Source organism: Bombyx mandarina, chromosome 10 (genome assembly GCF_030267445.1).
Source record: "Bombyx mandarina strain Sakado chromosome 10, ASM3026744v2".
NCBI classification, from domain to species: domain Eukaryota; kingdom Metazoa; phylum Arthropoda; class Insecta; order Lepidoptera; family Bombycidae; genus Bombyx; species Bombyx mandarina.
In genome coordinates, this window is record NC_143217.1 from 8205023 (window position 1) to 8219124 (window position 14102).

The 14102-nt window shown below is 35.7% G+C and overlaps 1 protein-coding gene across 1 annotated transcript in view; it reads left to right on the forward strand.

The window, feature by feature from the left end:
* The window catches only part of LOC114239609 (fibrillin-like protein dumpy), a 111461-nt gene that overhangs the window by 35127 nt on the left and 62232 nt on the right, over positions 1-14102 (forward strand). Inside the window, 8 exon segments of the mRNA XM_089730535.1 lie at positions 323-1096; positions 2130-2273; positions 2411-2485; positions 3114-3191; positions 4041-12620; positions 13026-13241; positions 13555-13737; positions 13829-14029. Coding sequence (XP_089586661.1) covers positions 323-1096; positions 2130-2273; positions 2411-2485; positions 3114-3191; positions 4041-12620; positions 13026-13241; positions 13555-13737; positions 13829-14029 — 10251 coding nt within the window.

The following is a 14102-nucleotide window of genomic DNA, read 5'->3' on the forward strand; positions in this document are numbered from 1 at the left end:
GTAATAGCCGTACGTCTCTCATTTTATTTACAACGTATTTTGTTCGAGTTGTTGTAAAGAATTGTATTTTAAATGTAAAAAGTAAAAAAAAACCTGTACTTTATGTAAAGTAGGAAGCATTCTCACCGTTCGTGCTTGAAGTTCAAATCGTCAGTAACATTTTGTTCGGCTTCATGTACATATTGCTTGTTTTATTTTCGTTATTTACATATTTCTGATCATAAACTATCAAAAAGCATGCACTGTCTCGTGAGAAAGTTTCCTCTTGGCGGCTGAAGGTACAGCTCTTTCGACTATGCTTTCTTCTTTCACATCTTCCTAGGTATCGAATGCACGAGTGACGTGGAATGCGCTGTCGATAAAGTGTGTCTGAGCTTACACTGTGTGGACCCGTGCACGCTGCGAGGCGCCTGTGGGGAAGATGCTCTTTGTGCACCACTGATGCACATGGCTCAATGCTCGTGTCCGCAATGTTATGTTGGCCAGCCAAGGATCTCTTGTAGACTCGATCCCAACTGCAAACCAACAACAGACTACAACTCAACATTCAGTTGTTCCGAAGATAAACCTTGTCCGCCAAAACTAGCCTGTGATCTCAACAGTAATCAATGCCGAAATCCTTGTCTCGGTTATCAAAATTGTAAGCTAAATCAAAAATGTGAAGTAAGAGATCATAAGCCCGTATGTGTATGTCGTAATGGATTCGCCCTAAATGAAAAAGGTGAGCTAACATGTGCCCCAGAGCACGCAGAATGTACAAGAGATGACCAATGTCCATCAAATGCGGCCTGCCGTGATTACAAATGTGTGAATCCTTGTTTGACATCAAAAGAACCAATTTGTCCAAAAGGGAAACAGTGCGAAGTACTTGATCATCGTGCCATGTGTTTATGTGTACAAGACTGTAATCCATCCGTATCGATATGTCGGACAGACAAAGGGTGTCCAAACAATTTAGCTTGCAGAGATTATCAATGCAAGGATCCATGTAATGGTGCTTGCGGAGGTGCTCCGTGCACTGTAGAAGACCACCACCCTGTATGCAAGTTCTGTCCACATGGGTTCACACATGACGAAAAACATGGCTGTATCAAAGGTAATATTTAGTGAAAACAAAATACAATATTTAGATTTCTTTTTAGTATGAAAGTATCTGTACGACACTTAATAAACTTTTGTTCCTCATTATTACAGGAAAAATATATCAGTCTATATTCTATTTCTTGTGCAGCTCTTTCTGTTTCCTTTCTTTGTGTTCTGGCATGTTCGTATTTATCTTTTTCACAGTTTTGAACATCTACTGCAGCAGGTAGTTATAGACGTAATTTTGTACATAAATATTTTAATCATTCATAATACATGCATTTATTTCACACTGCTATTGGAAGTGCTAATCATAATTATTACTCTTACTACTAACGCTTTCCATGCTTTATCATTAATTTGAATGCAAAAAACCGCCACGAGACAGTTTGCAAAACTTATCATTAATGCCTTTATCAAAATTATTATTTACTCTTTTAAAAATAATATGGTATTGTTGGATTTGTTTTAGATTTAATTAATTCATTTTTGTTGTAGTATTTATTACTTTTGACTTCTTTGTTTTCTTTATTTTAGTATAGATTGTTTGTGAGCTCTCGAGTCAATGTCGCTATGACATGTTCTTCTTCAAACTAGGCTTGCGGAGAGTACTTAATGGTAGACAGCGGCTTGGCTCTGCCCCGTGGCATTGCTGACGTCCATGAGCGACGGTGACCACTTACCATCAGGTGGGCCGTATGCTCGGCTGCCTACAAAGGCAATAAAAAATAATAATTACAAAACAAAATTGAATCTTGATAAATTTATTGCTAATTTGTTATATCTAAAGTAATAATGTACTTTAGAAATAGAGCTTTAATTTAATAATTGGTTTAGAATTAAAAAAGTCTGGCAGATCGTGCACAAAAGCACAGAAAGTAAATTTAATTAATGTCATAAAAGTATTACAATTTTAAAAAGGTTTAGTTGATAATGTTAAAACAATGTAGTTTTGTGATGACCGAAGTTAAGTTTCGACGTTTTTAATAACGAGATTAAGTTTTATGTGTTGTTAAGATTTGTAGTGACATTCTTTTTCAATACAGCTGTAGAATGCAGCGATCACGAGCAGTGTCCCAGCAATATGGCGTGCATGGCTGATCGTTGCGCCGACCCTTGTTCTCAAGGTGGACCTTGCACTCCTGGGCAGTCTTGCACTGTTTTAAATCATCAGCCAGTATGTTCTAAAGGTAAATGAAAACTCAGTGTCATGGCTTTTATCGAAGATAAAAAATAATAATTCTGAAAACGTTTCGTTAAATTTCTAGAGATATTGCAATTGACTTAGCAGATGGAATCATACTAATTAACATTTTTTATTGTTTAGTTTGTCAGTGTCAATCCTCATCGGATTGTGCCAGCTATTCAAATTCTGTCTGCGATGGCTGTAATTGTGTTCTGGGTAAGCATAAAATAAATTAAACAGAAATCAAAATAATTACAGTAAATAAATAATCACACAAAACTATGTAGGACACATGGGCAACTAGTATACCTCCTACTCCCACTCGATAGTCAAAATCAGTCTCTGCCTCAACGGATTTTTACTTCCAATAAACTTATTCGTTCTAATATAATATCCATTTTCATATACAATATAGTTAACTTCTGATGTGGGAATCGACTTCACGATCTAGACTCAGTAATTAAAATCGCTAATTACAATACCAGCGAATCAATCAAATTTTTTAGAGTAAAAAAGCGGAGTTAATAAATATATTACAGTTTAATCTCGTGTTTTTCTTAAATATGTCATCTTACGTGTACACTATTTTTTTCATGAAGTTAATCTTTTACTACAAAGCGACGTGTTAAATCTTTTGATGAAGTTTTTGAATTATCGATAAATTTAATGCATAATATGCAATATTTTAGCAAAATAATTGACTTGATCAAAATTCGAACTCTGTTACATTCCTGGACATACGGAGCTAACTCCGTATTCACTTTGGAGTAACTTAATATATAGGAATTGAATAACTGCCGTTACCACACGAGATCACAACATCTGACCGCTACATTTTTAACAGGCGATAAACCAAAGACGAACTGCGCTCATTGCAGACCAGGTGTTCCTTGCGATCCCTTCTCTGGAGCTTGTATGGAAAGTGAGTAACCACAAATAATACAGTTCTAATGAATAATTCATTCACTATTAATTAAATTTGTTTTTATATAATGAAAACTAAACAAACATAACAATCGTCGGTAAATGTAATAAGTATAATTTGTAAAGAATATGTAAATTGTATACTTTTATAAAGTTGCAGCCTTGTTTAATACACCTACAAATCGGTGTTTTATATATCATACATATTAAATGTATTGTGCAACTAGCAAAACTAACTCCAGATGAACTGGGCGTTGCTATTACTTAGTGTATATACCATTTGTCCGATAAAACGCCACAAAATACTGGCTCTGAATTTCTGGCAGACCCGAACTACGTACACACTTGTTTTACATTACATGGAAAACATTTCATGGTACCTTTCTACATTGAAACACTTTGAGACAGTGTAAGTTACTATTTCTTTTACGGTATGCAAAACATATTTAGTTAAAATGGCTTATTTAAAACAGAAATAAAATAAAATTATAAAAAAATATCTATATTCTATAGACTTCAGCTGGACTATCCTATTATTTGTACATAGCATTTAGTTTACCTATCTTTTAGTTTTATACTCTGGTGTCGGCTTTTATATTCTATTCTGACACACTTGAAGTAGATTGATGTCCTACTCAAATGTTTATATCATTTAATTTATTTATTTATTATAATATCATATATATATCATATAAGAATGCTTCAGATTATTAGTAATAGTTCAACTTCAAATTGGAATTTAATTTAATTTTGATGAAAAAGCGTAATGTTTAACTATTTAAATTATTAGGAAGAATATAGAAACGTTGAATTATTAACCATGTTATTATTCCATTCCAATTAACAGATGATCAACCTAAAAATGTCCCACTAACTGATGTCACAAGTACTACAACGAGCGAAGACACCGAAACCTCTACAAAAGATGATTCTTTAAATTATCTTACGTACTCGACTAATATTGACGACGAACAAATTGATACGACATCATCCGACTTAAAACTGTCTACGGACTATCACAATATTATTACTGAAAAACCATCTACATTACATATTGATAATATAGCAACCAAAAGTACACTCGCCGATGATTTATCTACAACGGATTCGTTTGATGAAACTTATCTCACAAAAAGTATAACACGGTCAGGATTAAACGCTACGGCTGATACTAACATTTCCTTATTCAATTACACATCCACAAAGTTCCATACTACTGATAGTTTGTTAACTGACATCTACGATTTTCAAAATGTTACCGAAGCTGATCAAAAGAGCTACGCAACAATACCAATAAATACCGAAAAAATATACGACAGTGAAAAACCTGCGTTTACTACACAAAAATATATAGACACTACAATTAATGAGAAAACAACAATATTCTCCTCTTTAGTTAAGGAGCCGATTAGTAAACCACTTTATTTAGATAAAAGTGATGAACCTGTACAGAGTAGCAGTACAATTCATGAAGAAAGTACCCTTAAACCCAACGTTAAACAGACAACACAAGTTGCTGAAAAACCAATATCAATTGAAAATAAGAACACTAAAACTCCTGAAAATCAAAGAAAACTGAATGGTAATTACACAAACATTGCCGATGGATACGGTCCTGTATCACACTCGGTTAATGAGAAATCAGCAACGAAAATGACAACTCCACTACCAAAAACTAAACCAACAAATCCATCGGACCTACCATTAACGGCTTCTGAAATTACGATCAATTATTATACAACAGAAGGTAGTAGCGTTGAGAGTACTCTTAGTGAAGAAATTACGTTGACAAATCAAGACACTGCAGCTACAAGTATGAAAACATTAACTTCAGGTATAGAAATGGATACAGGTGTCAATGCGGAAGAGAATAACAAAAGTACTAATTTTTATACTAGCACAATACAATATAGTACTCAGAATGACATGTCTGATAGCCATGAAACTGTTTCAACTGACTTTAAAGTTGCTACCACAACATCACCTACAGTTCACATCATTGACAATCAATCAGATCAGATCAATTATTCAGAAAAAAATGCCTATCAGACAACAAAAAACGCACCTAGCTTAAACCCAACTACAACAAACTATTATCATACTGTCATCACAATGGAAGAAAAATGGGATAGTTCGGAAAATGATTTAATTGAAACTACTACAGAAGCTCAGCTTAAACAAACAAATTATGAATTTAAATTAACAGACATAAATGACTTAAACAAACAAAACGATACTACAACAATACCTACCGGAGGTATAGTAGAATTTTTAACACATAAAGCAACAAAATCAGATGATACTATTGTTACTATTTCAACTGAACCCTATACAATATTCAATTCTAATGAAGAAACAACACATAAACCTGTTCAACCACTAAACAAACAGAAACCCACTCAATTTATAAAATATGAGACGACTACTGAATTTACGCAATCATCAAATTATGATATCAAACAGCTTTCTGAATATCCTAAAGAACAGTTTAATATTTTAAATGAAAGAATAACTACTGGTAGTTCACTGGCTTCTCAAACAGACGCCGAAGGTGTTGAGATTACTTCTTCACTAACGACAATGTCGAAATCAACAATATCAACTCTTGATATACATGAAACAATACCCAATTTAGGTCTATCTACACAATCTGGAAGCTATGAATTCACTTCATCAATACCACAAGTTTTCTCGACAACGAACTCTGACGTCATTTTAGATCAGGATAATTTATTTTTACACCCCAATATAGCCACAATCAACTATAAGGCGACTGATAAAAATGATAATCAAGAGACGACCTCACAATACAATGACAACGAAAACGAATTTCCTCTAACCTCTACGGTTACATATGACAATACTGGAAAATCAGAACCGGCAGAATCACAACATATGCACAGTTCGGATATTAATAAAGTCACGAATGGCAATGAAAATAATTTACTTTCAACCACCTATAGAGGTGTCACTACGTCACAGTATGACAGCGAAACTGAGGATTCCAATTCAGAGTCACAAAGTATGCAGAGTGCAACCACTGACCAACCCATTAACATACAAACAAATGAAAATGAAAATAAATTACCATCAACCACATCTATCACTACGTCACATTATGACAGTGAAACTGAGGATTCCAATTCAAAATCACAAAGTACGCAGAGTGCAACCACTGACCAACTCACTAGCGTACAAATGAATGACAACGACAATAAATTACCATCAACCGTCTCTATCACTACGTCACGTTATGACGGCGAAACTGAGAATTCCGTTTCAGAGTCACAAAGTGGGCAAAGTACAAACGTTAACCGAGCCACCAGCATGTATGCCAATGACAATGAAAATAATTTACCATCAACCACCTCTATCACTACGTCACATTATGACAGCGAAACTGAGGATTCCAACTCAGAGTCACAAATAACACAAAGTACAACTACTACCCAAGCCACTAGCATACAACCTAATGACAATGAAAATAAATTACCATCAACCACTTTTATCACTACATCACATGATGACAGTGAAACTGAGGATTCTGATTCAGAATCACAAACAACACACAGCAGAACCACTAACCAAGCCACTAGCATGTATGCCAATGACAATGAAAACAAGTTACCATCAACCGCCTCTGTCACTACGGTGCATTATGGCACTGAAACGGAGGATTATAATTCAGAATCACAAACTCCGCAGAGTACAATCACTAACCAAGCCACTGGCATACAAACTAATGATAATGTAAACAAATTACCATCAACCGCTTATGGTACTACGTCACATTATGACAGTGAAACTGAGGATTCTATTTCAGAATCACAAAGTACTCAAAGTACAATCACTAACCAAGCCTCTAGCAATTATGCTAATGACAATAAAAATAAATTACCATCAACCGCCTCTGTCACTAAATCACATTATGACAGTGAAACTGAGGATTCTGATTCAGAATCACAAACAACGCACAGCAGAACCACTAACCAAGCCACTAGAATGTATGCCAATGACAATGAAAACAAATTACCATTAACCGCCTCTCCTACTACGTCACATTATGACACTGAAACACAGGATTATAATTCGGAATCACAAAGTACACACAGCGTAACCACTGATCAAGCCACTAGCATATATGCTAATGAAAACGAAAACAAATTACCATCAACTGCCTCTATCGCTACGTCACACTATGACAGTGAAACTGAGGATTTCAATTTAGAATCACAAACTCCGCAAAGTACAATCACTAAACAAGCCACTAACACATATGCTAATGACAATGAAAATAAATTACCATCAACCCCGTCTGTCACTACATCACATTATGACAGTGAAACTGAGGATTCTGATTCAGAATCACAAACAACGCACAGCAGAACCACTAACCAAGCCACTAGAATGTATGCCAATGACAATGAAAACAAATTACCATCAACCGCCTCTCCTACTACCTCACATTATGACACTGAAACGCAGGATTATAATTCGGAATCACAAAGTACACACAGCGTAACCACTGATCAAGCCACTAGCATATATGCTAATGAAAACGAAAACAAATTATCATCAACTGCCTCTATCGCTACGTCACACTATGACAGTGAAACTGAGGATTTCAATTTAGAATCACAAACTCCGCAAAGTACAATCACTAAACAAGCCACTAACACATATGCTAATGACAATGAAAATAAATTACCATCAACCGCCTCTGTCACTACATCACATTATGACAGTGAAACCGAGGATTCTGATTCAGAATCACAAACAACGCACAGCAGAACCACTAACCAAGCCACTAGAATGTATGCCAATGACAAAGAAAACAAATTACCATCAACCGCCTCTCCTACTACCTCACATTATGACACTGAAACGCAGGATTATAATTCGGAATCACAAAGTACACACAGCGTAACCACTGATCAAGCCACTAGCATATATGCTAATGAAAACGAAAACAAATTATCATCAACTGCCTCTATCGCTACGTCACACTATGACAGTGAAACTGAGGATTTCAATTTAGAATCACAAACTACGCAAAGTACAATCACTAAACAAGCCACTAACACATATGCTAATGACAATGAAAATAAATTACCATCAACCGCCTCTGTCACTACATCACATTATGACAGTGAAACCGAGGATTCTGATTCAGAATCACAAACAACGCACAGCAGAACCACTAACCAAGCCACTAGCATGTATGCCGATGACAATGAAAACAAATTACCATCAACCGCCTCTCCTACTACGTCACATTATGACACTGAAACACAGGATTATAATTCGGAATCACAAAGTACACACAGCGTAACCACTGATCAAGCCACTAGCATATATGCTAATGAAAACGAAAACAAATTACCATCAACTGCCTCTATCGCTACGTCACACTATGACAGTGAAACTGAGGATTTCAATTTAGAATCACAAACTCCGCAAAGTACAATCACTAACCAAGCCACTAACACATATGCTATTGACAATGAAAATAATTTAACATCAACCGCCTCTGTCACTACGGTACATTATGACACTGAAACGCAAGACTATAATTCAGAATCACAAACTACGCAGAGTACAATCACTAACCAAGCCACTAGCATACAAACTAATGACAATGAAAACAAATTACCATCAACCGCCTCTGTCACTACGGTACATTATGACACTGAAACGCAGGATTATAATTCGAAATCACAAACTACGCAGAGTACAATCACTAACCAAGCCACTAGCATATATACTAATGACAATGAAAATAATTTACCATCAACCGCCTTTGTCACTGCGTCACATTATGATAGTGAAACTGAGGATTCCAATTCAGAATCAAAAACTACGCAACGTACAATCTCTAACCAAGTCACTAACATACATGCTAATGACAATGAAAACATATTACCATCAACCGCTTCTGGTACTACGTCACATTATAACAGTGAAACTGAGGATTCTATTTCAGAATCAAAAAGTACTCAAAGTACAATCATTAACCAAGCCACTAGCACTTATGCTAATGACAATGAAAATAAATTACCATCAACCGCCTCTGTCACTACATCACATTATGATAGTGAAACCGAGGATTCTGATTCAGAATCACAAACAACGCACAGCAGAACCACTAACCAAGCCACTAGCATGTATGCCAATGACAATGAAAACAAATTACCATCAACCGCCTCTACTACTACGTCACATTATGACACTGAAACGCAGGATTATAATTCGGAATCACAAAGTACACACAGCGTAACCACTGATCAAGCCACTAGCATATATGCTAATGAAAACGAAAACAAATTACCATCAACTGCCTCTATCGCTACGTCACATTATGACAGTGAAACTGAGGATTCCAATTTAGAATCACAAACTCCTCCAAGTACAATCACTAACCAAGCCACTAACACATATGCTAATGACAATGAAAATAATTTAACATCAACTGCCTCTGCCAATGCGTCACATTATGACAGTGAAACTGAGGATTCCAATTTAGAATCACAAACTCCGCCAAGTACAATCACTAACCAAGCCACTATTACATATGCTAATGACAATGAAAACAAATTACCATCAACCGCCTCTGTCACTACGGTACATTATGACACTGAAACGCAAGACTATAATTCAACATCACAAACTACGCAGAGTACAATCACTAACCAAGACACTAGCATACAAACGAATGACAATGAAAACAAATTAACATCAACCGCCTCTGTCACTACGGTACATTATGACACTGAAACGCAGGATTATAATTCGGAATCACAAACTACGCAGAGTACAATCACTAACCAAGCCACTAGCATACAAACTAATGACAATGAAAACAAATTACCATCAACTGCTTCTGGTACTACGTCACATTATGACAGTTCAACTGAGGATTCTATTTCAGAATCAAAAAGGACGCACAGTATAACCACTGATAAAGCCACTAGCATATATTCTAATGACTATGAAAACAAATTACCATCAACCGCTTCTGTCACTACGTCACAATACGACACTGAAACGGAGGATTTCGATTCAGAATTACAAATTATTCAAAATACAATCACTAACCAAGCCACTGGCACATATGCTAATGACAATGAAAATAAATTACTATCAACTGCCTCTGTCACTGCGTCACATTATGACAGTGAAACTGAGGATTCCAATTCAGAATCACAAACTCCGCAAAGTACAAGCACTAACCAAGCCACTAGCGTACAAACTAATGACAATGAAAACATATTACCATCAACCGCCTCTGTCACTACGGTACATTATGACACTGAAACGCAAGACTATAATTCAGAATCACAAACTACGCAGAGTACAATCACTAACCAAGCCACTAGCATACAAACTAATGACAATGAAAACAAATTACCATCAACCGCCTCTGTCACTACGGTACATTATGACACTGAAACGCAAGACTATAATTCAGAATCACAAAGTACTCAAAGTACAATCACTAACCAAGCCACTAGCATACAAACTAATGACAATGAAAACAAATTACCATCAACCGCCTCTGTCACTACGGTACATTATGACACTGAAACGCAAGACTATAATTCAGAATCACAAAGTACTCAAAGTACAATCACTAACCAAGCCACTAGCATATATGCTAATGACAATGAAAATAATTTACCATCAACCGCCTCTGTCACTACGGTACATTATGACACTGAAACGCAAGACTATAATTCAAAATCACAAAGTACTCAAAGTACAATCACTAACCAAGCCACTAGCATATATGCTAATGACAATGAAAATAATTTACCATCAACCGCCTTTGTCACTGCATCACATTATGACAGTGAAACTGAGGATTCCAATTCAGGATCACAAACTCCGCAAAGTACAATCACTAACCAAGCCACTAGCGTACAAAATAATGACAATGAAAACATATTACCATCAACCGCCTCTGTCACTACGGTACATTATGACACTGAAACGCAGGATTATAATTCGGAATCACAAAGTACACACAGCGTAACCACTGATCAAGCCACTAGCATATATGCTAATGAAAACGAAAACAAATTACCATCAACTGCCTCTATCGCTACGTCACATTATGACAGTGAAACTGAGAATTCCAATTTAGAATCACAAACTCCGCAAAGTACAATCACTAACCAAGCCACTAGCATATATGCTAATGACAATGAAAACAAATTACCCTCAACCGCATCTGTCACTACGGTACCTTATAACAATGAATCTGATGAGTTTAAAACAGGATCACAAAGTATCCATAGTACAGCTGCTAATCAACATTCAAGCATACAAACTAATGAAACTAGAATACCATTGAACACCCCGATCGTTGAGTCGTACCACAACACCGAAATTAAAGGTTCCCAAAGAGAATCACATAATACACAAAGTTCTGATACAACGTATACAGAATCGTATGACAGTAAATATGAATTGCCATTGACTACTGCTTTCACCACGTTATATTATAACAGCGAATCTGACCTTTCCCGGACAGAGTCTTTAGCTACGCAAAGAATAGCTACTGGAAAAGACACAAATATAGAATCTAATCAGGATCATTATCAGACAACAGTTGATGCTACAGAATCATTATCAACAGAAAACGTTGTTGATTCATTCACATCTACTGCAGTAACAAATTTAGCCACTTTGATCGACGAAAACGTTAACAAGTTTTCGGAGAGTCAACATTCTACAACTATATTAACAGCACAAGATGAAACCACCTTTAAACCGTATTCTGAAGTCGATTTCACTACAGTGTTTCATAATATTAAGACAGTTGAAAATGACTTTAATGCAGATAAAGATGATGATTATTTAACACAGGAAATATCTACTACAACAGAACCGTCAACGATTGATTATCTGAACGTAAATTATGAAAAAAATAATCCTCTAAGTACTATTCCACCTCCGACAGCAAAACATAGTACGATTTTGAAAAATTCGGAATACGGTCAAAATACGGTAACATCTTCCATGTTGAATTTCAATAAAGAAAAAGTGTCTTCAACCCATACAAGTTCTTTGAGTACGGCAAAAAGTAGTAAACAAACTTCGAGTAGTTTGAGTACTTCGACAGAGAGCTTGTCATCGCGAAGAAAAAACGTTGACATTCCAGCTTGGACTGACTTATCAACTATAACAGATATAACAACTACGACGGAGTCAACTTTGACTGAAATGACGACTACTACTGACATACCTTTTAATCTTAAATGTAGAGTAAATTCACATTGTCCGTTAAACATGACGTGTCAAGAGGGAACATGCCAGAACCCATGTGATTTGCCTGAGATGAAGTGTGCCCAGAATACTTCCTGTAAAGTTGTCAACCACGCTGCTGTTTGTGTTTGTGACTCAGCTGGAAACAACTGTGTAAGAGGTATGCTTTTGAGATGTTTTGCATACCACGTTTTACCAGACTTCTGTTATAATTAGTTGAGTAAGAGTCAATTGTGATCTAGTTCAAAGCATTATTTGAACTCGAATTTTTACAAATTGAAACTTCTAACTTATGTCTCTCGGTGGGCAACAGTATTAATATTTTCGCGTTATAGGTTCCGGTAACTGCTTCACATTAGAAGGACCGCGAGCTTGTCGATCCATAAAATGTACGGTATTTAAACAAAAATATAAAAATTGTGATGGGTAAATTTTATTCAAAAGTGGCCATCTTATCGGACAAATGTGTAAATACAAAAGTAGTAATTTGTAAATAATATGTAACGAGTTTTTACTGTAAATAGCACTGTAACATACTAAATTTCATTAACATCTAACGCACTAGAATCATCTGGAACGCCAAAAGTACCAGAGCCGTGTCATTCCGATCGAGATTGTATAGAAATTGAAGCCTGTTTTATGGGACTATGTCAAGATCCATGTGAGTTTGATAATGTTTGTGGGATACAAGCAAACTGCCAGCGCGTAAAACACAGGCCTATGTGTTCCTGCCCTGCGGGCTACGATGGAGACCCTGCAATTAAATGTTCACCTAAAATATGTAAGCTTTAACTCATACTAATTTAAGCAATTACTTATTCATTTTATGTGTCATATGTCTAGAAATAATCTTAACAAAATAATAACGATTAAATTGTAAGTAAGAAGTCGTTGTAAATACTACTATCAGACGAAAATATTAAAAATATGATATTCATTTACTTCAAACATTAAATTACGTTATTTCAAACATAAATTTGCGCTTTCATTTCATTTAATTTTAAAAGTAAACCATTATTTACTGTATGTAGCAAATGTTTATAAGCTTTTGAATAGTATGAGTAAATGCACTATAGAATATTTGTTTTACGTAGTTGGATGCACGCGAAACGACGACTGTCAATCTACAGAGGCTTGTATAAATAATGCATGTCAACACCCTTGTGCCATACACAACCCATGCGCACCTAATGCTGTATGTATAAACACAAACCATGGGTCTGACTGTAGCTGTGTGGAAGGTTTTCAAGGCAACGGATACGTTGGTTGTGTACCAGGTAAATATAAAAACATACAAAAATGTGTCATGGATCGATCTAATCGAAAGTAACAAACTACGAATTGGAAATAATTCATTTAATTTTCTAGTTGTGGAATCTACATCAGTATGTCAATATAACGAGGATTGTCCGCCTGAATTACTATGCGATAGATTAAATAGAAAATGCATTAGTCCTTGTGCAATTAACAAATGTGGAGATAATGCTGAATGTTTACCTTCAAATCATGGTATACAATGTAAATGTGCCCCTGGTTTTACTGGTAATGCCTTCCTGGAATGCTATCAAGGTAACTATTGTTTTTGGAAAAAAATATGTAATTTCAATGATTCAGTAAAAAGCAGTGATAGAATTTAAACAGT